This window comes from Meriones unguiculatus, chromosome 21 (genome assembly GCF_030254825.1).
Source record: "Meriones unguiculatus strain TT.TT164.6M chromosome 21, Bangor_MerUng_6.1, whole genome shotgun sequence".
Lineage (NCBI taxonomy): Eukaryota > Metazoa > Chordata > Mammalia > Rodentia > Muridae > Meriones > Meriones unguiculatus.
The window spans coordinates 3,096,843-3,120,749 of record NC_083368.1 but is presented as its reverse complement, the minus strand read 5'-3'; the positions used below and the strand labels follow the sequence as shown (position 1 = coordinate 3,120,749).

The following is a 23,907-nucleotide window of genomic DNA, read 5'->3' as shown; positions in this document are numbered from 1 at the left end:
CCTTCTTTTGTCATTACTGACATCTCTGAAAAACTAATATTTTTAAGTAAGAAGTCTAAGTATATTAAAGACTTTGGAACTTTGTTTGCTCTTAGGTACAAAGATTCACTTAGACATTGACAACAAACCTGGAAACTGTGGGCTCAACAAAATCACCCAAAGGAAAACAGTGTTATCAACAAGTCAGTGGTGCTCCATGGAAGAGGAATTTGTTAGACACTTATTAGAAATCACTTGGGATTTACATCTAGAAAATGAGAACGAAGACTTTATCCACGATAGAATGATTCTTGGACACATTTACAATATCATGGCTGGTGTTATCCTTAGTTCTTACTCCTGAATCTACTCCCAATTGATTGGGACAGATTAAATGGGACAGAGCAACAATGTGACAGAATTTATCCTACTAGGCCTCACTCAGGATCCTGCTGGGAGAAAAGCATTATTTGTCATGTTTTTACTCATCTATATTGTGACAATAGTGGGCAACCTGCTCATTGTGGTGACAGTGATTGCCAGCCCTTCCCTGGGCTCCCCAATGTACTTTTTCCTTGCTTGTTTGTCACTCATGGATGCTATTTATTCCACTGCTTTCTCACCCAAGTTGCTTATGGACTTAATCTGCAACACAAGAACAATTTCAGTTTCTGCTTGCATAGGCCAGCTATTTGTAGAGCACTTATTTGGTGGTGCTGAGGTCTTCCTTCTAGTTTTTATGGCCTATGATCGCTATGTGGCCATCTGTAAACCCCTGCATTATATGTCTATCATGAGTCATCAGGTTTGTATTCTCCTGTTGGCGGTAGCCTGTGCTGGAGGTTTTGCCCACTCTTTGGTTCAAGTTATCTTTGTTTACAACCTCCCTTTTTGTGGCCCCAATATTATCGATCACTTTATCTGTGACATGTACCCATTATTGGAATTAGCGTGTACTGACACTTACTTAATTGGACTCACTGTGGTTGCCAATGGTGGAGCAATTTGTATGACAGTCTTCATCCTTCTCCTAGTCTCCTATGGAATTATTGTAAACTCTCTTAAGACTCAAAGTGAGGAAGGGAGACACAAAACCCTGTCCACCTGCAGCTCCCACATCACAGTGGTTGTCCTCTTTTTTGTTCCCTGTATTTTCATGTATGTTAGACCTGTCTCCAACTTTCCTATTGATAAGTCCCTGACTGTAGTTTATACAGTTATCACTCCCATGTTGAATCCTTTAATATACACTCTGAGAAATTCAGAGATAAAAATTTGTATGGAAAAACTTTGGTGTAAAAGATTAACTATGGAAAAATTGAGAATGTTTTTTTAACTAAACACACACTAATTCCAAAGCTACTCTAACAAAGGATGATGCGGTATCCCCAGGGAATTCTTTAGGTGTGCTTTACTTTATGCAAAGCCACTGAAGAGCTGAATCAACTTTTCATTGAGATTAGAATTAATTTAGTAAAGAATTACTGAACATAAATAATAAAAGACAAAGATTTTTTCCATATAATAAAGAATGAAAGAACTAAATTAATTTATTCTTTCCTAAGCAGTCAACTAACTGGTATTTTGAAATTCATGATTATATACATCCATGAGAAATTATTGAGAACAATACCTAGATAAATTTTGGGGAAAAAAGAGGTTTTCTAGTATAATTACTTTTTATTTTATCTGCATGGCAGATTTTAATACCTGCTCACTGTTTTGGGATTCTTTCTGTTTCCTGGGTCAATATCTACACATTTTTCATTTCATGTACTTTAATGCTAGATTATACTATGATTAACTAAAGATATGAATAGTTTTGTTATATGATATCCAGTTGAAGATAATACCAGATTACAGTTCTTAATGACAAAACAGCTATTTTGAAAACCATTATGCCAAGTTATGAGCCCATTTTTGTTGTTTCTCAGTAGTTACCACAAGATTTTTTTATTTTTCATAAAATTGTCGTGTTTTATTCATGCTATTGAAGAAATAAATAAAAGAAGCATACAATGTAAAAGCATTTTTACTAAATGTTGTAGTTCAATAGAAATTTTCAATTGTAGATTTAGATCTTTTTCTAATTTTAGAAGTTTTTTTTTTTTCTTGGTTTACAGCTGTGGTGGATCATTCATACTCCAGATACAATATAATTTTATTATCTTCCAAATGTCTGTTATTGAGAAAGTGCCTAGTAGTAGATGAAACAGCATAGAATGAGCATGGCCGGAGGTCTAAAGTGCAATAGTTCTTTTCTTTCCTTTCTTCTCTCACATTCTGACCACAGTTTCCCACTCCTTCACTCTTCGCAGTACCCTTCGCACCTTTCCTCTCTCTGAGATACACTCCTCCTCTATTTCCTTTCAAAAAGGAGCAGGCCTCCTAGAAATACCAGGGGAAAATGACAAAGCAAGTTACAATAAGTCCTCATCTCAAAAATGGACAAGAGTCAGAGACAACCCCAACACACTGGTAAGAGTCCCACAAGAACACCAAGCCACAAAACCAAAACATAGGACCTAGGTCATACCCATGCTGGCTCCCTGATTGTCAGTTCAGTCTCTGGGAGCCCCTATGAGTCTAAGTTAGTTGATTCTGTGGGTTTTCTTACAGTATCCTTGACCCCAATTACTCCTACAGTCCTTCTCCCCACTTCTTCTGCCCGGGTATCCTGAGCTCTGCCTTATGTTTCCCTGTAGATCTCTGTATCTGTCCAATCAACTTCTAAGGGAAGCCTCTCTGATGGCAATAGGGCTTTGCTCTAGTCTAGGTTTTTGGCAGAATATCACTTACTTTCTTTTTTCTTTGTTTCTTTTCTTTCCTTTCCTTTTTTTTTTTTTTGTGCCAGTCATGTTTGTTTTTATTCTAAGTGTTTGGGCTATCCAAGCCCTGATTGCTGTCCATTCTGGTAGTTTTAGGCATGTGCCCCATTTTCACACAAAGTCCCAGTATAGAGCAAAATTCCAGAGTTGTGGCTGCCTAGGCATTCTGCTTTTATGAATGAACGCAGTATCCAGTTCCAGTAGCTATCCTCACCAGCAATCAGAACTTGGGATCTCTCCTGCTTCCCTGACAGCAACCCCTAGATACCTGGAGTCAACATCCCAACACCAATCCACTACTCTACTGATCACTCTGCAGAGACCAGCTGGATAATAGGACATGCGTCCAAGATAGCATAGATAAGCTGAACCTGAATGCCAGGAGCACAGCTTCTGCTTGGTCTCCAAATGACTGGGCAACTAAATCCAATTCTGTAAAGTCAGGGACTGTTCGCTACCAACTCAATTTGTAACACCAAAGCCTACTTGTCATCTCTCTGAGATACCTATCACATTTGGGACACAACCAGCAGAGGGATGAGCTGTAGGCAGGACTCATGCCCCATTGCCCTTCATCTAAAGGAGGCCAGTGCTCCCCAACCCCCCAACATTCAGCTTAGAGCTCTTTCCATTATGACTCTGGACCTGCCTGTCTCATTTGGGACAAGACCAGTAGAGGTGAGAAGTATTGTGGCTCTTATCCACATCTGCAAACCCAAGAAGGCCTGAGCAGGCCAAGGCAACATTCAGCTTAGAGTACTTTCTGCCCTTTCCCAAACTGCCTGGACATCAGAGACACCCAGATGGCTAGAAGACAGCTTAAGCACACAAACAAAAACAAAAACAAAAAACAAAAAACAGAACAACCAAAAAATAAACCACCAAAATCCTATGGCCAAATGTCACCACTCAAAACCAGCTATCCTATCACAGCAAGCCCTAGAGATCCTAACATACAGGAAATACAAGAAAAATTATTTAAATATAAGGTTATGAAAATAATAGAAGCCTTAAAGGAGGAAAATAAAGCTCTCAAAGTGGCAGAGGAAAATACAATCAGATGATAGAATTGTCCATTTTAAGACTGAGTTGCAATGAGTTATCTCTATGCAGAGGATCTAGGTTATCTCCATGAATAGTCCTTGGTTGGAGTATCAGTCTCAGAAAAGATCGCTAGGTCCAGATTTTTTACTGTTGTTCTCTTTGTGGTGCTTCAAACCCTCGTGGGTCTTTCTATCTCCTCCTTTTTTCATAAGATTCCCTGCACTCTGCCCAAAGTTTGGCTATGAGCCTCAGCATCTTGCTTTGATACCCTGCTGTGTAGAGTCTTTCAGAGGCTCCTGTTCTGTTCCTTATTTTCATCTTCTTCTAATGTCTATCCCATTTGTCTTTCTGAATGAAGATAGAGCATCTTACTCAGGGTCCTCCTTCTTGCTCAGCTTCTTTATGTGTAAAGATATTAGTATTATTATCCTATAGTATATGTCTAATATCCACTTATAAGTGAGTATATACCATGTGTCTTTCTGTTTCTGGGATACCTCACTCAGGATGATCTTCTATAGTTCCCATCATTTGCCTACAAATTTCATGATTTCCTTGTTTTTAATTGCTGAGTAGTATTCCAAATTGTAGATATACCACAATTTCTGTATCCATTCCTCTGTTGAGGGACATTTGGGTTGTTTCCAGGTTCTGGCTATTACGAATAAAGCTGCTACAAACATAGTTGAGCAAATGTCCTTGTATACTTGAGCATATTTTCGATCTATGCCTAGGAGGGGTATAGCTCGATCTTGAAGAAGCACTATTCCTAATTGTCTGAGAAAGTGCCAACTTGATTTCCAAAGTAGTTGTATAAATTTACATTCACACCAGCAATGGAGGAGGGTTCCCCTTTCTCCACATCCTCTCCAGCATGTGTTGTCACTTGATTTTTTGATCTTAGCCATTCTGATGAGTGTAAGGTGAAATCTCAGGCTCATTTTGAATTTGCATTTCCCTGATGACTAAGGATGACCCTTTAGTAAGGGGAACAGGGGCTGTCTCTGACATGAGTCAGTGGTTGTCCCTTTGATCACCTCCCCCTAAGTGGGGAGCACGATTACCAGGCCACAGAGAGGATTATGAAAGACAATCCTGAAGAGACATGATAGGCTAAGGTCAGATGAAAGGGAAGGAGTTCCTCCATTATCAGTGGACTGAGAAGGAGCATGAGAGGAGTTAAGGGAGAGAGGGCGGGACTGGGAGGGAATAAGGGTGGGGCCACAGCTGGGATACAAGGTGAATAAACTGTAATAAATAAAAAATTATATTAAAAAAGAATAATTGGAGTAACAAGATGGCGGCTCCAGGAGGACACTGCTTATGAGGAGCAGGATTGCATTTTCGCTACAGTGACTGAGAGACTGAACTCTGGGCCCTAAAACAACAGTGATCATGTTTCCCAGGTGAGAGGAAACTCCATACTGTGGGAATCAGTCGGGTCCACTCTTAGGTCACCTAGCCAGAACCGGGAAGAGATCTCAGGTCATGCAGGCACACGGTCGCCAGACCAGAGCCACTTGCCTGCATGTCCCAATCACCTTCCCAGGCTGAACGGTGGGCACAAAAACACCAGAGACTGAAAATCACAGTCTCAAGAATAACGCACAGGAAAGGAAGGAAACGGGACTGACCTCAGGTCACCCAGTCTTTTCCTAGAAAAGGTCCCACAGAATGGCGGGCACATGCTGCCAGCCCCGAACTGGCTCCAAATCAAGCATAGAGACTTGCTGTGTGCCCAACTCTCCATCACAGACAGAACTGTGTGCCCCAGGGCATCAGAGACGGGGTTTCCTGGCTGGGAGGAAACCCAACAGGGAAGGAAGCAAATGGGGACTGACTCAAGGTCACCCAATATATCCCTGGAGAAGGTGCTGCAGATGGGCGGGTGCACTCGCCAGCCCAGAGACCTGCTCTGCACCAACTATCTGTCACAGACAGAACTGCACAACCCAGGGCAATGGAGACTGGGAGTCCCTGTCTGGAGAAAACCCCACAAGGAGGGAGACAACTTAGAGCACTCAGCTCACCCTCCCCCCACCAGCACACACAGAAAGTTCCCAGGAAAAGGTCTCAGGTTCCTGCCCAGGCACCAGCTTGGAGACACCACCTGTCAGGACCTGCATACTCTACACACCAACCCAAGCACCACAGACTGGGCCTTCCTGTTGGGAGAAAACCCCACGGTGAGGGAAACACCTGGCCCTACCTCAGAACACCTAGCTCCGGAAAAGTTTCTGGTTATCCACAGGCTTCTGACTCTAGCTTCCAGCTGCACACGTGAGAGCAGAGCTCACCTGCCACTGACTACTGCTTTGGTACTGGGGCAAAGAACCCCAACCTCGTACCTACAGAAGCCTGGGATCCCAGAGAACAACCCCCAGAACTGCTCCAAGGGGCAACCAATTATTCCTAATTAAACTGACCAAACCACGAGGCACCCAGGTTACAGCAGCAGCTCAATAATTTACAGTAAGAAACCCAGAAGTAGGGCAACTGTCTCCAGGACTTCTCCAGGTGAGAGGAGAGCCCTCTTGACTAACAAGGATCACAGTTACCACTCAGGTCTATACGCCTGAGGTGAGCTATGGCAATTCCAGAAAAACACCAGCCATTCAGTGACCATACCCAAAAAGCTGAGGAGGCTTCCTTCAGGAAAAAATCATCTTCCTGCCAAGGGGATTTTCTCCACCACAGGTTTGCAGGAACCACCAGAAACTAACACCCAACACCTAAGATAGCCCAATGGGTAGAGGCCAGTGCAAAAGCTCAACCAACAAAAGACAAAGCAATATTGCACCTCCAAAACCCAGTTATCCAGGGGCAAGAAGCCCGGGACACCCCAGCATAATTGAAATTCAAGAAGATGACCTAACACCTATGCTCTTGAAGAGGATAATAGAGGAAACAAATAAAATGCATAAAGAAATAGAGGAAGATAAGGGCAAACAGATTACAGACATCCATAAAGAAATACAGGAAGTTGCAGCCAAACAGTTTGTGGCCTTTAGAGAGTAAATACTTAAATCACTGAAAGAAATAAGAGAAACAGAAGATTGTTCAAACAAAAAACTGAAGGAATTGAAGGAAAAACAGGAACATACAGCCAGACAAATGAAGGAAATCAACAAAATGGCTCAAGATCTGAAGACAGAATTGGAAAAATTAAAGAAAACACAAATGGAGGAAATTGTGGAGAGAAATAACTTAGGGAAGTAAACAGGAACTACAGAGGTTAGCACAACCAATAGGCTACAAAAAATGGAAGAAAGAATCTCAGGTGTGGAAGATACAATGGAAGAAATAGATGTATCTGTCAAAGAAAATGTTAAATCTAAAAAATTCCTGACATACACCAACCAAGAAATTCAAGATAACATAAGAAGACAAAACCTAAGAATAATAGGAATAGAGGAAAAGGAAGATTCTCTCCTCCAAGGCCCAGAAAATATTTTCAATAAAAGCATTGAAGAAAATTTCCCCAACCTAAAGGAGAGGACAATAAGAATAGAAGAGGCCTACAGAACACGAATAAATTAGACCAGAAAAGAAAATCCTCCCGCCACATAATAATCAAAACCATAAGTATACAGAACAAAGAAAAAATACTAAAAGGTGCAAGAGAAAAAGGCCAAGTAACATATAATGGCAAACCCATGAGAATCACACCTGAATTTTCAACAGAGACTATGAAAGCCAGAAGGGCCTGGACGGATATCATGCAGACCCTAAGAGAACACAGATGTCAACCCAGGCTACTATACCCAGCAAAACTCTCAGTCCTCATAGATGGAGAAAACAAGATATCCAATGACAAAAACAAATTTCAACAATACCTACAAAAAATCCAGCATTACAGAAGACACTAGAAGGGAAAATACAACCCAAGAAAACTAGCTACTTTCAAGAAAATACAGGAAATAATTAACCTCACTACAGTAAAACAAAAAGCAACCAAGCACACAACCTGATGACCACAGCCAACATCAAAATCAAAGGATCTAACAGCCACTGGTCATTAATCTCTCTTAACATCAATGGACTCAATTCTCCAATAAAAAGACACAGACTAACAGAATGGATGTGTAAACAAAACCCAACAATCTGCTGCATGCAAGAAACACACCTAAGTCACAAAGATAGACATTACCTCAGGGTAAAGGGTTGGAAAACAGCTTTCCAAGCAAATGGACGCAAGAAGCAAGCAGAAGTATCTGATAAAATGGACTTTCACCTAAAATTAATCAAAAGACATGGGGAAGAACACTTCATACCCATCAAGGAAAAATTCCACGAGGAAGACATCACAATCCTGAACATCTATGCCCCAAATATAAGGGCACCCACATTTGTGAAAGAAACATTGATAAAACTTAAACTACACATAGATCCCCACACATTAATAGTGGGAGACTTCAACACCCCACTCTCAACAAAGGACAGGTCAACAAAACAGAAATTAAACAAAGAAACAATGTCTCTAACAGAGGTCATAAATCAAATGGACCTAACAGACATTTGCAAAACCTTACACCCAAACACAAAATAATTACCTTCTTTTCAGCACCACATGGAATCTTCTCCAAAAAAGACCATATAGTTGGTCACAAAGCAAGCCTCAACAGATACAAGAAGATTGAAATAATCCCTTGTATCCTGACTGATCACCATGGAATAAAGCTGGACCTCAACAACAACAGAAATAGCAAAAAGCCTACACACACATGGAAACTGAACAACTTGCTACTAAATAACAGCTGGGTCAGGGAAGAAATAAAGAAAGAAATTAAAGTCTTGCTAGAACTCAATGAAAATGAAAACACAACATACCCAAACTTGTGGGACACAATGAAAGCAGTGCTAAAAGGAAAGTTCTTAGCACTAAGTGCCTTCAAGAAGAAATTCGAGACAGCTCATTCAAGCAACTTAATGGCTCACTTTAAAACCCTAGAAAAAGAAAAGCAGACACACCAAAAAGGAGTAGACAGATAGATATAATCAAACTCAAGACTGAAATCGATCAATTAGAAACAAATAAAATAATTCAAAGAATCAATGAAACCAAGAGCTGGTTCTTTGAGAAAATCAACAAGATAGACAAACCCTTAGCAAGCTAACTAAAAGGCAGAGAGACACCAACCAAATCAACAAAATCAGAAATGAAAAGGGGGACATAACTACAGACACTGAGAAAATCCAAACAATCATTAGGACTTACTTCAAAAGTCTATACGCCACAAAATTTGAAAATCTAAAGGAAATGGACAATTTTCTTGATCTATTTCACTTACCAAAGCTGAATCAGGACCAGGTAAACCAATTAAATAGTCCTATATCCCCCAAGGAAATATAAGCGGTCATCAAAAGTCTCCCATCCAAAAAAAGTCCAGGACCAGATGGCTTCAGCATAGAATTCTACCAGACCTTCAAAGAAGAGCTAACTCCAATTCTTTTCAAACTATTCCACAAAATAGAAACAGAAGGAACATTACCAAACTCATTCTATGAAGCCACAGTCACCTTGTTACCTAAGCCTCACAAAGACCCAACAAAGAAAGAGAAATTCAGGCCAATCTCCCTTATGAACATTGATGCAAAAATACTCAACAAAATACTTGCAAACAGAATACAAGAACACATCAAAGATATCATCCTCTATGACCAAGTAGGCTTCATCCCAGGTATGCAGGGGTGGTTCAATAGATGGAAATCCATCAATGTGATCCACCATATTAACAAACTGAAAAAAAAATAACTCTCTCCATATCTCTTCTGGAAGTCCCTGCTAGAGCAATAAGACAGTTGAAGGAGATCAAAGGGATACAAATTGGAAAAGAAGAAGTCAAATTATCACTATTAGCAGGTGATATGATAGTATACATGAGTGACCCAAAAATCTCTACCAGGGAACTCCTACAGCTGATAAGCACCTTCAGCAAAGTGGCCGGATACAAAATTAACTCAAAAGAATCAGTAGCCCTCCTGTATACAAAAGACAAAAGGGTTGAGAAAGAAATTAGGGAAACAACACCCTTCACAATAGCCACTAATAACATAAAGTACCTTGGAGTAACCCTAATCAAGCAAGTCAAAGACATGTATGAAAAAAACTTCAAGTCTCTGAAGAAAGAATTAGAAGAAGATATCAGAAGATGGAAAGATCTCCCATGCTCATGGCTTGGCAGGATTAACATAGTAAAAATGGTCATCATACCAAAAGCAATCTACAGATTCAATGCAATTCCCATGAAATTATCACCAAAATTCTTTACAGATCTGGAAAGAAAAATTCTCAACTTCATATGGAATAACAAGAAACCAGAATTGCTAAAACAATCCTCTACAATAAAAGATCTTCTGGAGGTATCTCCATCCCTGATCTTAAGTTGTACCATAGAGCAACAGTTATAAAAACTGCATGGTACTGGCATAGAAACAGAATGGTGGATCAGTAGAACCAAACGGGAGACCCAGAAAAAAACCCACACACTTATAGACACACTTTGATCTTTGACAAAGATGCCAAAAACATACAATGGAGAAAAGATAGCATCTTCAAGAAATGGTGCTGGTCTAACTGGATGTCTACATACAAAAAAATGTAAATAGATCCATACTTATCACCCTGCACAAAACTAAAGTCCAAGTAGATCAAAGACCTCAACATAAAACCAGACACATTAAATCGGTTAGAAGAAAAAGTGGGGACAAGCCTAGAACTCATTGGCACAGGAGACAACTTCCTGAACAGAACACCAACAGCACAGGTTCTAAGAGCAACAATCAATAAATGGGACCTCATGAAACTGAAAAGCTTCTGTAAATCAAAGGACACCATCATCAAAACAAAGCGACTGCCTACAGATTGGGAAAGAATCTTCACCAACCCTTTATCTGACAGAGGGCTAATATCCAGTATATATAAAGAACTAAAGAAGCTGAAAAGCAGAAAACCAAGTAATCCACTTAAAAAATGGGGAACAGAGCTAAACAGAGAACTCTCTGTAGAGAAATATCAAATGGCAGAGAAACACTTAAAGAAATGCTCAATGTCATTAGCCATCAGGGAAATGCAAATCAAAACGACACTGAGATTTCACCTTACACCCATCAGAATGGCCAAGATGAAAAATTCAGGTGACAACACATGCTGGAGAGGTTGTGGAGAAAGGGGAACCCTCCTCCACTGCTGGTGGGAATGTAAACTTGTACAGCTACTCTGGAAATCAATCTGGCACTTTCTCAGACAACTAGGAATAGTGCTTCCTCAAGATCCAGTCATACCACTCATAAAGCATATATCCAAAAAGAGGCTCAAGTACGCAATAAGGACATTTGCTCAACCATGTTTGTAGCAGCTTTATTTGTAATAGCCAGAAGCCGGAAACAGCCCAGAAGCCCCTCAACTGAAGAATGGATGCAGAAATTGTGGTACATCTACACAATGGAATATTACTCAGCCATGAAAAATAAGGAAATCGTGAAATTTGCAGGAAAATGGTGGGACCTGGAAAGGATTATCCTGAGTGAGCTGTCCCAGAAGCAGAAAGACACACACAGTATATACTCACTCACATAGACATATAACATAGGATAAACCTACTAAAATCTGTACATCAAAAGAAACAAATCAAGAGAGGAGACCCTGACTCAATCCCCATCCTGAAAGGCAAAGAGGTTGGACATCAGAAGAAGAAGAAAACAGGAAACAACCTAGGAACCTGCTACAAAGGGCCTCTGAAAGGCTCTGCCCTGCAGATTATCAAAGCAGACGCTGAGACTTATGGCCAACTGTTGGGCAGAGTACATGGAATCTTATGTAAGAAGTGGGAAATTGTAAGAGCTAGAGAGGACAGGAACTCCACAAGGAGAGCAACAAATCCAAAAAATTTGAACACAGGGGTCTTCCCAGAGACTCATACTCCAACCAAGTACCATGCATGGAGATAACCTAAGACCCTTGCACAGATGTAGCCCATGGCAGTTTAGTGTCCAAGTGAGTTACATAATATGAGAAGAGGGACTGCTTCTGACATAATCTGATTGGCCTGCTCTTTGACCACCTCCCCCTGAGGGGAGAGCAGCCTTATCAAGCCACAGATGTCAATGCAGCCACTCCTGATATGATCTGGTAGACTAAGATCAAAAAAAAAAGGAGAGGAGGACCTACCCTATCATTGGACTTGGGGAGAAGCATCCATGAAGAAGGGGAGAAAGGGTGGGATTGGGAGGGGAGGAGGGAGGGGCTTATGGGGGGATACAAAGTGAATAAAGTGTAATTAATAAAAAAAAGAAAAATTTCAACTTCATATGGAAAAAAAAAACCCAGAATTGCCAAAATGATCCTGTACAACAACTGATTGTCTGGAGTTATCTCCATCCCTGATCTCAAGCTGTACTACAGAGCAATAGTAATAAAAACTGCATGGTACTGGCATAGAAACCGAATGGTGGGTCAATTGAATTGAATAGAAGACCCAGAAATAAACCCACACACTTATGGACACCTGATTTTTGACAAAGATGCCAAAACCATGCAGTAGAAAAAAGACAGCATCTTCAACAAATAGTGCTGGTCTAACTGCATTTCTCTACATGTAAAAAATGCAAATAGATCCATATTTATCACTCTTTACAAAATTAAATCCAAGTGGTTCAAAGACCTCAACATAAAACCAGACACACTAAACCTATTAGAAGAAAAAGTGGGAAAGAGCCTAGAACTCATTTGCACAGGAAATAACTGCCTGAACAGAACACCAACAGCACTAGCTCTAATATCAACAATCAATAAATGGGACCTTATGAAAATGAAAAGCTTCTGTAAAGCAAAGGACACTGTTGTCAGAACAAAATGACAGCCTCAGACTGAGAAAGGATTTCCACCAACCCTATATCTGACAGAGGGCTGATATCCAGAATATATAAAGAACTAAAGAAGTTAAAAAGCAACCATTCAAGTAATTCAATTAAATAAATGGAGTACAGAGCTAAACAGAGATTTCTCTGAAGAGGAATATCAAATGGCAGAGAAACACTTAAAAAATGTTCAAGGTCCTTAGTCATCAGGGAGATGCAAATCAAAATGACCCTAAGATTTCACCTTACACCCATCAGAGTGGCTAAGATCAAAAACTCACATGACAATGCATGCTGTAGAGGATGTAGAGAAAGGGGAACTCTACTCTATTTCTGGTGGGAATGTAAACTTGTACGACCACTTTGGAAATCAATATGGCGCTTTCTCAGATAATTAGGAATAGTGCTTCTTCAAGATTGAGCTATACCACACTTAGGAGTATGTCTAAAATATGCTCAATTACACAACAAGAACATTTGCTCAACCATGTTTATAGCAGCTTTATTCGTAATAGACAGAACCTAGAAACAACCCAGAGGTCTCTCAACAGATGAATGGATACAGAAATTGTTGTACATTTACACAATGGAATACTACTCAGCAATTAAAAACAAGGAAATCATGAAATTTGCAGGCAAATGGTGTGAACTAGAAAAGAGTATCCTGAGTGAGGTATCTCAGAAGCAGAAAGACACACACAGTATGTATTCACTTATAAGTGGGTATTAGACCTATAATATAGGATAAACATACTAAAATCTGTACACCTAAAGAAGCTAAGCAAGAAAGAGGACCCTGGGTAAAATGATCAATCCTTACTCAGAAAGAAAAATGGGATGGACACTGTAAGGAGAAAACAGGAAATAGGACAGGAGCCTAACACAGAGGGTTTCTGAAAGACTCCACCCATCATTGTATCAAAACAGATGCTGAGACTCATAACCAAACTTTGGACAGAGTGCAGGGAATCTTGTGAAAGAAGGGAGAGATTGTAAGACCTGGAGAGGACAGGAGTTCCACGAGGAGAGCAACAGAACCAAAAAATATGGGCACAGGGGTCTTTTTGGAGACTGATACTACAACCAAGGACCATTCATGTATATAACCTAGATAACCTATAACCCTTGCTCAGATGTAACCCAAAGCAGTTCAGTATCCAAGCAGGTCCCTTATTAAGGGGAACAGGGACTGTCTCTGACATGAACTCAGTGGCTGGCTCTTTGATCACCACCCCCTGAGGGAGGAAGAGCCTTACCAGGTCACAGAGGATGACAATGCATCCAGTCCTAATGAGACTTGATAGGCTAGGGTCAGATGGAAAGGGAGGAGGACCTCCCCTATCAGTGGACTTGGAGAGGAGCACGGGAGGAGATGAGAGAGGAAGGGTGTGATTGGTAGGGAATGAGGGAGGAGGCTACAGCTGGGATACAAAAGGAATAAACTGTAATTAATATAAAAATATTTTTAAAGGATTTAATCTACATGAACATTTTTCTAGGGCCATCTGCTGCAGCATTAATAACCTACTAGAGGTCAAACATTGAGGAAAACTTTCTGTCACTCAGAAACTATCAACTGTCAATAGCTCCTCAGGTAGGGACAGTGCCTGTGAAGCCCTCCCCCATACATGGTCCAATGCTAACTGACTTCATCTCATGCCGGCAAACCCAGCTGCTGTGGGTTATTGAATGCAATGACCTTGTCATGTTAAGAAGACAGCATTTTACAGCCATCTTCCCAAATCTCTGACTTTTGCAATTTTTCTGTTTCTAAAAATCAAACTCTGATTTTTTTCTTATGTGTGGCAGGACGCAGAATATACAAGAAAAAGATACATGAAGATACAAGATATGTGGGTGGAACTGACTGAGGTAGAGTTGCTTCTCATTCTAATAGTTACATGATTTCTACAAAAGGTATGATGGAAAAATTCTGTTAACATAATTAAAATAACAAACCTGTGAACGGCAGGGGAACCCTCCTCCACTGCTGGTGGGAATGTAAACTTGTACAACCACTCTGGAAATCAATCTGGCGCTTTCTCAGACAACTAGAAATAGCGCTTCCTCAAGATCCAGCAATACCACTCCTAAGCATATATCCAAAAGAGGCTCAAGTACACAATAAAGACATTTGCTCAACCATGTTTGTAGCAGCTTTATTTGTAATAGCCAGAAGCTGGAAACAGCCCAGATGCCCCTCAACTGAAGAATGGATGCAGAAATTGTGGTACATCTACACAATGGAATATTACTCAGCCATGAAAAATAAGGAAATCATGAAATTTGCAGGTAAATGGTGGGACCCAGAAAGGATCATCCTGAGTGAGCTGTCCCAGAAGCAGAAAGAAACACATGGTATATACTCACTCATATAGACACATAATATAGGATAAACCTACTAAAGTATGTACATCTAAAAAAACTAATCAAGAGAGGAGACCCTGACTAAAATGCTCAATCCCCATACCAATAGGCAAAGAGGATGGACATCAGAAGAAGAAGAAAACAGGAAACATGTTAGGAACCTGCTACAAAGGGCCTCTGAAAGGCTCTGCCCTGCAGATTATCAAAGCAGACGCTGAGACTTATGGCCAACTGTTGGGCAGAGTACATGGAATCTTATGTAAGAAGTGGGGAATTGTAAGAGCTGGAGAGGACAGGAACTCCACAAGGAGAGCAACAGAACCAGAAAATTTGAACACAGGGGTCTTCCCAGAGACTCAAACTCCAACCAAGTACCATACATGGAGATATCCTAGAACCCCTGCACAGACATAGCCCATGGTAGTTTAGTGTTCAAGTGGATTACATAGTAATGGGAAGAGGGACTGCCTCTGACATAATCTGATTGGCCTGCTCTTTGATCACCTCCCCCTGAGGGGGGAGCAGCCTTACCAGGACACAGAAGATGACAATGCAGCCAGTCCTGATGAGATCTGATAGATTAAGATCAGAAGGAAAGAGAGGAGGACCTCCCCTATCAGTGGACTTGGGGAAGGGCATGCGTGAAGAAGGGGGATGGAGGGTGGGATTGGGAGGGGAGGAGGGAGGGGCTTATGGGGGGGATACAAAGTGAATAAAGTGTAATTAATAAAAGTTAAAAAAACAAAAAACAAAAAAAGGAATGTAGATCATGGGTTTCTTAGCACACAAAAAATAAATACTATGAGAGATAACAAAATAAAAATTTAGTCAAATTATAACTACATGATGCTTATACTTTTCAAAACAATATGAGTACATCACAGATTATGAGTATCTTAATAAATTTATTTTTAAAACATTTAAAGAGAATATTTCAAAATAAGTTTAATTAAATTAGAATTTCTAATTATCAAAATAAGTGAAAGAATGGAAAACTATGAATTGAAGAGATTCTGTAAGGTGTGAGTGTATCCACTTTTAGATTACACAGTCTTCAGTTTTAATGACCTTTTAATCAATTTCTGTTTGTTCTCTGTTTTCTTAAATATAAGGAATACGCGAAAGTATCTTGACCAATTAATGACACTGAGAATTTAGATATTGAGAATGATGAGATAATGGAAATTGAGCATTCTTTCCCTCCATTCTCTATTCTCTTCATGAGAATCCCTCATCCTCCTTAAGGTCCTTGGACATATTCATAATTTCTAATACATATGAAAATAGAGAATTAGTAGGCAGGAAGCCTAAAGAAGACCACCAAAACAATTATATTAAGAAAAATATTTAGGACTAAGTACACCACATTTGTCCTCAATGGACTATCTTCATCAATGCATACTTCAAGGCTCAGAACCTATGCAGAAGAAGAGATAGAAAAACTGTAAAAGAAGAGGTTGTGGATGACTCCAAGGAAAGAGTGTTTTCCAGACACTAATGCATGCATCAGTTCACAGAGACTTTAACAGTCTGTATGCACCCTGCAGGGATTCAAGCCAGACAAAATACCAGTATTGAAAAGAGAAAATAGTCACAAAGTTCCATGCCAAAACAAGAATCTAAAAAAGAACAGTGTCTTTCAATGGAGTGTCACCGAGTATATCAAATAAACTCAAGGACGGGCCTCCTTCCCGAAGGTAGCTTGCCAGCATAAAGTAATACTATAGGTATGCTTTTGTATTGCTTGTGTATGGGAGGCAAGTTCATTTTGTTGGCTAGGAATTTTTTGTCTTTTTAGCTTTTTTGTTTGTTTTGAAGTTTGATTTTGCTTTGTTTTGCTTTTAGAAGAATGAGAGGGAAAAGAAAGAGAAAACATGAAGTTGAGAGGGAGGGAAGAAGGTTCTAGGAGAAAATGGAGAAGAAAAATCACAATAAAAAATATGTGAAAAAAACTTGTAAAAGAAAATCATTTATTGAAAACTCAACAAAAATTTAATATGCAATTCATCAAAAAATTTACATTCATGAATAAGATGCTCAATCCTCATTCAGAAAGGATAGACACTGGGAGAGGGAAAAAAACAAGGAACAGGACAGGAACCTACCACAGAGGGCTTCTGAAACGCTCTACCTTGCAGTGTACCAAAGTAGATGCTAAGACTCATAGCCAAACTTTGGGCATTGTGCAGGAAATATTATGAAAGGAGGGGGAGATAGACCTGGAGGGGACAGGATCTCTACAAGGAGAGCAACAGAACCAAAAAATCTATGCCCAGGGGTCTTTTCTGAGACTGATACTCCAACCAAGGACCATTCATGGAAATAACCTAGAATTCTGCACAGATGTAGCCCACGGTAGCTCAGTCTCCAAGTGGGTTCCCTAGTAAAGGGAACAAGGACTGTCTCTGACATGAATTCAGTGGCTGGCTCTTTGGTCACCTACCCCTGATGGGGGAGCAGCCTGAGCAGCCTTACCAGGCTACAGAGGAAGATAATGCAGCCAGTCCTGATGAGACCTGATAGTCTAGGGTCAGAGGAATGGGAGAAGGACTTCCTCTATCAGTGGACTTGGGGAGGGGCAGGGGGGAGAAGAGAGATGTAGAGTGGTATTGTGAGGGGATGAGGGAAGTGGCTATGGTTAGGACATAAAGTAAATAAATTGTAATAAATAAAAGTAAATAAAAAATAAAAAACTATCTACTAAGAGGGAAAATAAAAAGAAACTATTTTCTGGGACTTGGAGCTGGTAGTCTCTTCTATTCCTTCTGTTCTTAGGTTTGGTCTTTTCATAGTATCTCAGGTTTCTTGGATAATTTGTGTCAGGAACTTTTTAGATTTAATATTTTCTTTGACCAATGTGTCAATTTCTTCCATCATATCTTCTACACTTGAAAGTCTCTCTTATGTCTCTTGTGTTCTGTTGGTGATAGTTGCATCTTTAGTTCTTATTGTATTCTCCAGGATTTCTTCAGTTTGTGTTTCCTTTATTTATTCTATTTCCATTTTTGGGTCTTGAACAGTTTTATTCATTTCCTTTTCTTGTTTGATTGTATTTTCATGTATTTCTTTAAAGGGTTTATTCATTTCCTCCTTAAATCATTTTTATAACATTGGATTTAAAATTATCTTCTTGTGTTTTGGCTGTCTTAGGACATCTGGAGCTTCTTGTAGTAGAATAGCTAAGCCCTGGTCGTGTTATATTTCCTGGCTCTTGTTAATTGTGTTCTTATGCTGGCTTATAGCATCTGGTTATCCCTGGTGTTGGCTGGATGTTTCTTATGCTGGCAACACTTCTTTGGAGGCATCCAGAGCCTCAGGCCTGACAATGGATCTCAGGGGAAAGCATGCTACTCACCTCTGATAGCTCTGCCTTAGGTATACCTGAATGTTCCTGGGGTCCTGCAGGCCTCCTCAGGAAGGGAGGAAGAGCCATGAGCTTGGCAGTGAAGCTCTGGGGACAGCATGCGGCTCATCTCTGTTGGCTGTGTCCCAGGTGGACTCAGCAAGCAGGAGAATGGCAAGGAGGAGTCTAGCCTGGGTGTTCCTGAAGATCAGAAGGCCTCCTCCAGAAAGGAGGCAGAGCCATGGAGATTAGAGGACAGTGTGCATCTCACCACTGCTGGCTGTGCCCCAGGTGGCCCTTAATGTTCCGTGAGCCCCACAGGTCTCCTTGGGAAGGAAGGCGGAGCCCAAATACTGACAGTGGAGCTTAGGGGAAAGACCACATTTTATCTCTGTTGGCTGTGTCCCAGGTGGACCAGCCATTTTTTAATTGGGTCATTTGTTTTGTTGATGTCTAATTTCTTGAGTTCTTTATATATTTTGAATATGAGCCCTCTGTCAAATGTAGGGTTAACGAAGATCTGTTTTCATTCTACATAGGGAGGCTAAACAGTAGGATTTTATCTTCTAGATATCATACTACTTAAAACTATATCAGTTTCCAAAACTCATTCCTAGGGACAGGAAGAGTACTGATGCATTCTAGTACAATTGGGAGATTGAGTGTCTCCATCTTGTACGTGACCTCAGGCTGCAAGAAAGATTCCTCAGGGACATAGAGTGAGCAAAACCCCAGGTTATTATCCATATAGTACTGAGAGCCCTTCCAGTCCCAGTCATGGTCCTCAAGGGCTTATGAAATATGTATTTCATCACAGCAATCCAGACCAGAGATATGGGCTGTTAATAAATTAGTCTCATCTGCCGGAAAAGGACTAATCAGTGAATTGTTTAGAGATACATAGTTCTAAGTATCTGTCCCTAAGACAAACTCTTCAAAAAGCAGAAATAATTAATTCCTTGGAGGAAAAAGGTGAGACAGACTTATAATTTAATAAATTACTCGGTAGCCTTTCTTTCTATATGTGGTTCTATTCTTTTAAAGTGTAGGCATATTCGTATCTTGCTTTGTAACTTGATGTAGGTGAGGAAGGCTCATTTTAGAAGGGAGAACTTTGAGTGTCTAATTCAACACTTTTAGTGACTCTATCTTTTCTTTTGACAGCCATTCAAAAACCATCAAGATTTAAAAGAACTAGTTAATGCATTTGTAGTGTGTGACACTTGACAGTCCCTGTCATTGTGGATTTTGGAACACATGTGTTACATGAAATGCTGTTGGAATAGCTGTGTGTGATAATTACTCTGTGTTTATGAAGATTCTGGGCATTCAGTTGCAACACTAGCCACAGTAAATTTCCCAGAATTCTGATTTTTAATCTTACTGATTGCATTTTAACCTCATGTTAAGAAGTTTGTCATAAAATCATCAAAATAATACTTTTTGAACATTTTCAGATGTTATAGGAGAATTTGCAAAAATGTTTTTTTTTCTTTAAGCTGTAAATATGGATACATATGCAGGTTAATTTTTTCATTTATTATTTATTTAATCACTTTACAGCCTGATATCAGTCCCCTCCCTCGTCTCCTCCTGGTCCCACCCTCATGCTGCCTTCTCTTTTTCCCCTCTCATATTATTTTCAGAGAAAGGGAGGCCCTCCCATGGTACCAACCAACCCTGGCAACTCAAGTCACTGCGAAAGTCCATTTCTAGTCTTCCTATACCCAAACCCTTTGACACTGTTGTGAGGAATAGGTGAAATACTACACACAAATCACTTTGTACAGTGCCAAGTCCACTCTCTGCCAGTCCTCAGTGTAAGGATGTATGTACTACAGGCAGTCTGTTCAAGGGATGTCAGCCTCATTATGCTGCACAAATGTGGAAAGTGAAACTCAGCAAAAGCTTCACTTCCAAATACCTTAGAATGGGAATTTAAATAAGTAACCTGGTTTTGTTAATGTGGGATGAGGTTGTCCATTTATATCCTTGCCTTTCTATTACATCTTTTATGAAAGATCAATCCCTTCTTGATCCTCTGCAAATGCCACAGGTATTTAGACTTTGAACCAATGCAGGGAATGAAACATTTATTCATTTAATCTTCCACTGAGTACCAAAGACATCAGTTTTGTCATATGAAAAGTTGTTCAGTTTGTCTTTGTGTCTGCATGATGTTAGGAAAAAGGAGGAATCTGAATGTTTTAAAAGAGAATTAAAATTTATTCAGATTACTTGAAAATTTGCAGGAAATGGAACTATTAACTGAAGTACTGATAGATATTCAATGTTTGAAGTTTATATGTGTTTTTATTATAAAATATGCCTGGGACAGATATTTGAGTGTTATAAGAATATATTTGTCCAGTCTGTGTTATTCTAAGGATTAATTCCTCTAGAGAAGAGTTAGCAATTAGAAACGCACTCTATTTTATTCGCAGGGGTTCTTGTTCCCCGGTAGATTCTCTGCTACTTTGGGCTATTTGGAAAGGAAGCTGTGAGACCTGGTTCAGAGCTGTGAGGTCCGTGTGTCAGGGAGGCGTTCTTGAAGCCACGCAGAAAGGCATGTTTCCCACATACTTCAGTATGTATCATGACAACATGTGATGGGGATAATTCCTCTCACCCTTCCCAGTTCTGGTATGGCAGAAAAAGTTGTTTTTAAAAAAAGGAATTTGAAGTTCAGGAAGAAATGGAAACTGATAATGACAAAACAGTTTTCAGTAATATGGTGAATCTTGAGTGACATCTGCATTTTTCAGCAAGTAAATGAAACAGATTTTGTATTAAGTGGACTCAGGTGGATTATTCAGGCTTGAATTATTTACTGTTCAAGTACATTGTTGGTTAGTGGGGTTAGTTCAAAGGAGAGCATATATTTGACTGTAGAGTAAATATGATATCCAGGATGATTCAAAGTGTTATGTGGGGTGGTCAGGACACTCTTCCCCTCTGTCCTGAGTGACCGTTCCCATTATCGCCCTTGTCCTATGCTCATTTAGTGAACTGATAACCACAGTTTTATGAGAACACTCCATTAACTTTTAGTTTCATTCTGATGCTACTTCTTAGATTTCCACAATATGTTAATGGATAATCCCTTATATTTGTTGTGATATATTTTACTCAGCTTAAATATTCATTTTTAAATGATAGGACTAAATATAGAAATCAGTTATTTTCTGATTATAAAAGTAGTAATACAATTTATGATAATTTGGAAAATGATGAAAAATTAAAGAAATAAATAACAAGTCACTCATAATCTTGTATCTGAAGTAAATGCCTCCAATCTTTTAATTAAGTAAATTTTTCAGTATGTTTTTTGAATGGCTATAGAGCATTGATATGCTTTTTTTGGAAAATTTGTGTGTGTGTCTATTTTTGTGTATGTGCACATGTGACTGCAGGTTTCTGTGACAAGAATAAATTCAGAATTATCTGGAGCCAGAGTTATATTTGACTGTGAACCACCTGATGTGGGTGCTAGGAGCTGAACTGAGGTCCTCTGCAGGAGCAGCATTCACTCTTAACCACAGAGCTCTTCCTCCACACTCTACCTTATTTTTGATCAACATGTAGCAATTGCACATATTAATGGGACAAAATAAAACTTTTAACACATATACACAGTATGTACTGATCAAACCAGGATCATTAATATTTCCCTTTTATTGTTACCTCTTTATGTTTGGAGACTTTGAGCTCCTCTCAGATCTTTACAAAACATGTATTTCACTGTGAGCTGCAGTCATCCGACCGTGCTGGGGAAGATGTGCCAGTGCTGTCTGTGAACGTTTAATTGGCTGGTACCTGTTCTTGAGCTCCCCATTTTCCACTTCTAGTTGTACCGTTAGATTGATGCTGGTTTTAGAATCCACTTACGAGAGAGTATATGCAATATTGCCATTTCACTCAACATTTCCTTCATTTCTGCAAAGATTTGAAGGGAACAAATATACTTGTGTTTTAACATCAGTGAATCACAGTCTATTTAAATTTTATGTGAAAACTTCAAAATTTAATTTTATTCCTAGAATACACATGTAAAGAGTAGAATCTTCAAATACTACTTATGTAATTATTACAATTAATTATTTTTCTTCTGTTACATTTATAGAACTATAATTGGAGTTCAAGGACTGTTTCATGGTTGTAATTTATGTGCTTACATATATATATATATATATATATATATATATATATATGCTAATCTCTAAAATGTTTTGATTGATCATTGTGTTCCATTATTGTAAAAGGAAAGTTTGCAATTGTTCCTGTGATTGTAAGAAATTAGATACTTCCTTTGGGGTATTCTATGTATTTTAAAATTTTTTCTGAACTAAAAAAAATAAATAAGGACTAGGAAAGTCAAGTAAGCAAAAGTTAGGGTTTGGGAAGACTAGGTCTCATCTGTGACATGGTAGAATTCTTAAGATTAGAATTTGGGGCTATTTAATCACTTTATGATTTTCTCTTTTCTTTTTTTTCTGAAGAAAAAATACTTTCATTTGGATTTTGAAAAAAAAAAAAAAAAAACTTAGCCATAGCACACAAATGGAGAAGAAAAGGAACATGACTGAATGCATTTTGACAGTTCTCACACAGAACCCTAGATGCAGAAGGTAGTGTTCGTGGCATTTTTGGTTCTGTACATGGTAACAGTTTTAGGCAACCTGCTTATTGTGGTCATCATCATCAACAGCCAGGCTCTGAGTTCCCCATGTACTTCTTCCTGAGCCATCTTTCTTTGATAGGTACAATTTACACTTCTTCTTCAGCTCCGAAGCCGATTGTGGACTCCCTTCCAGAGAATAAAGTCATCTCCTTTAATGGATGCATGGCTCAAGTCTATGCAGAGCACATTTTTGGTGCTACTGAGATCATCCTCTTGACAGTGATGGCCTGTGACCGCTATGTGGCTATCTGCAAACCTTTGCCCTATATGATCATCATGAGCCACAGCTCTGCATTCTCCTGGTGGGAGTGGCCTGGACCGGAGGATTTCTCCATGCAACTATTCAGATCCTCTTTACAGTCTGGATGCCCTTCTGTGGTCCTAATATCATAGACCATTTCATGTGTGACTTGTGCCCATTGTTGGAACTTGTATGCATGGACACACATACCCTTGGTCTCTCTGTGGCTGCCAACAGTGGGTTCATCTGCCTATTTAACTTCCTCCTCTTGATGGGATCCTATGTAATTATCTTGTGCTCTCTAAGGAACTATAGCTTGGAGGGCAGGCGCAAAGCTCTCTCCACCTGTGTGTCTCACATCACAGTAGTAGTTTTTTTCTTTATTCCTGGCACATTTGTCTATCCACGCCCAGTGACCACTCTGCCATTTGATAAGGGTGTTTCTGTCTTTTATACTATGGTGGCCCCAATGCTGAATCCTTTAATCTACACCCTCAGGAATCCTGAGGTTAAAAATGCAATAAAGAAACTCTAGAGAAAAAAAGTGACATCTGATAATAATTAA

The 23,907-nt window shown here is 39.5% G+C and overlaps 1 protein-coding gene and 1 pseudogene across 1 annotated transcript; both read left to right on the top strand.

Annotated features, from left to right (window-relative positions):
* Positions 1-308: 308 nt before the first annotated feature.
* Positions 309-1,365, top strand: LOC110544280 (olfactory receptor 4A16-like). The gene has a single exon (XM_021630332.2). It carries the CDS (start codon positions 374-376, stop codon positions 1,313-1,315), a length of 942 nt encoding a protein of 313 aa, XP_021486007.2. The 5' UTR covers positions 309-373; the 3' UTR covers positions 1,316-1,365.
* A 21,603-nt stretch (positions 1,366-22,968) lies between these two features.
* Positions 22,969-23,907, top strand: LOC110544874 (olfactory receptor 4C12-like; annotated as a pseudogene).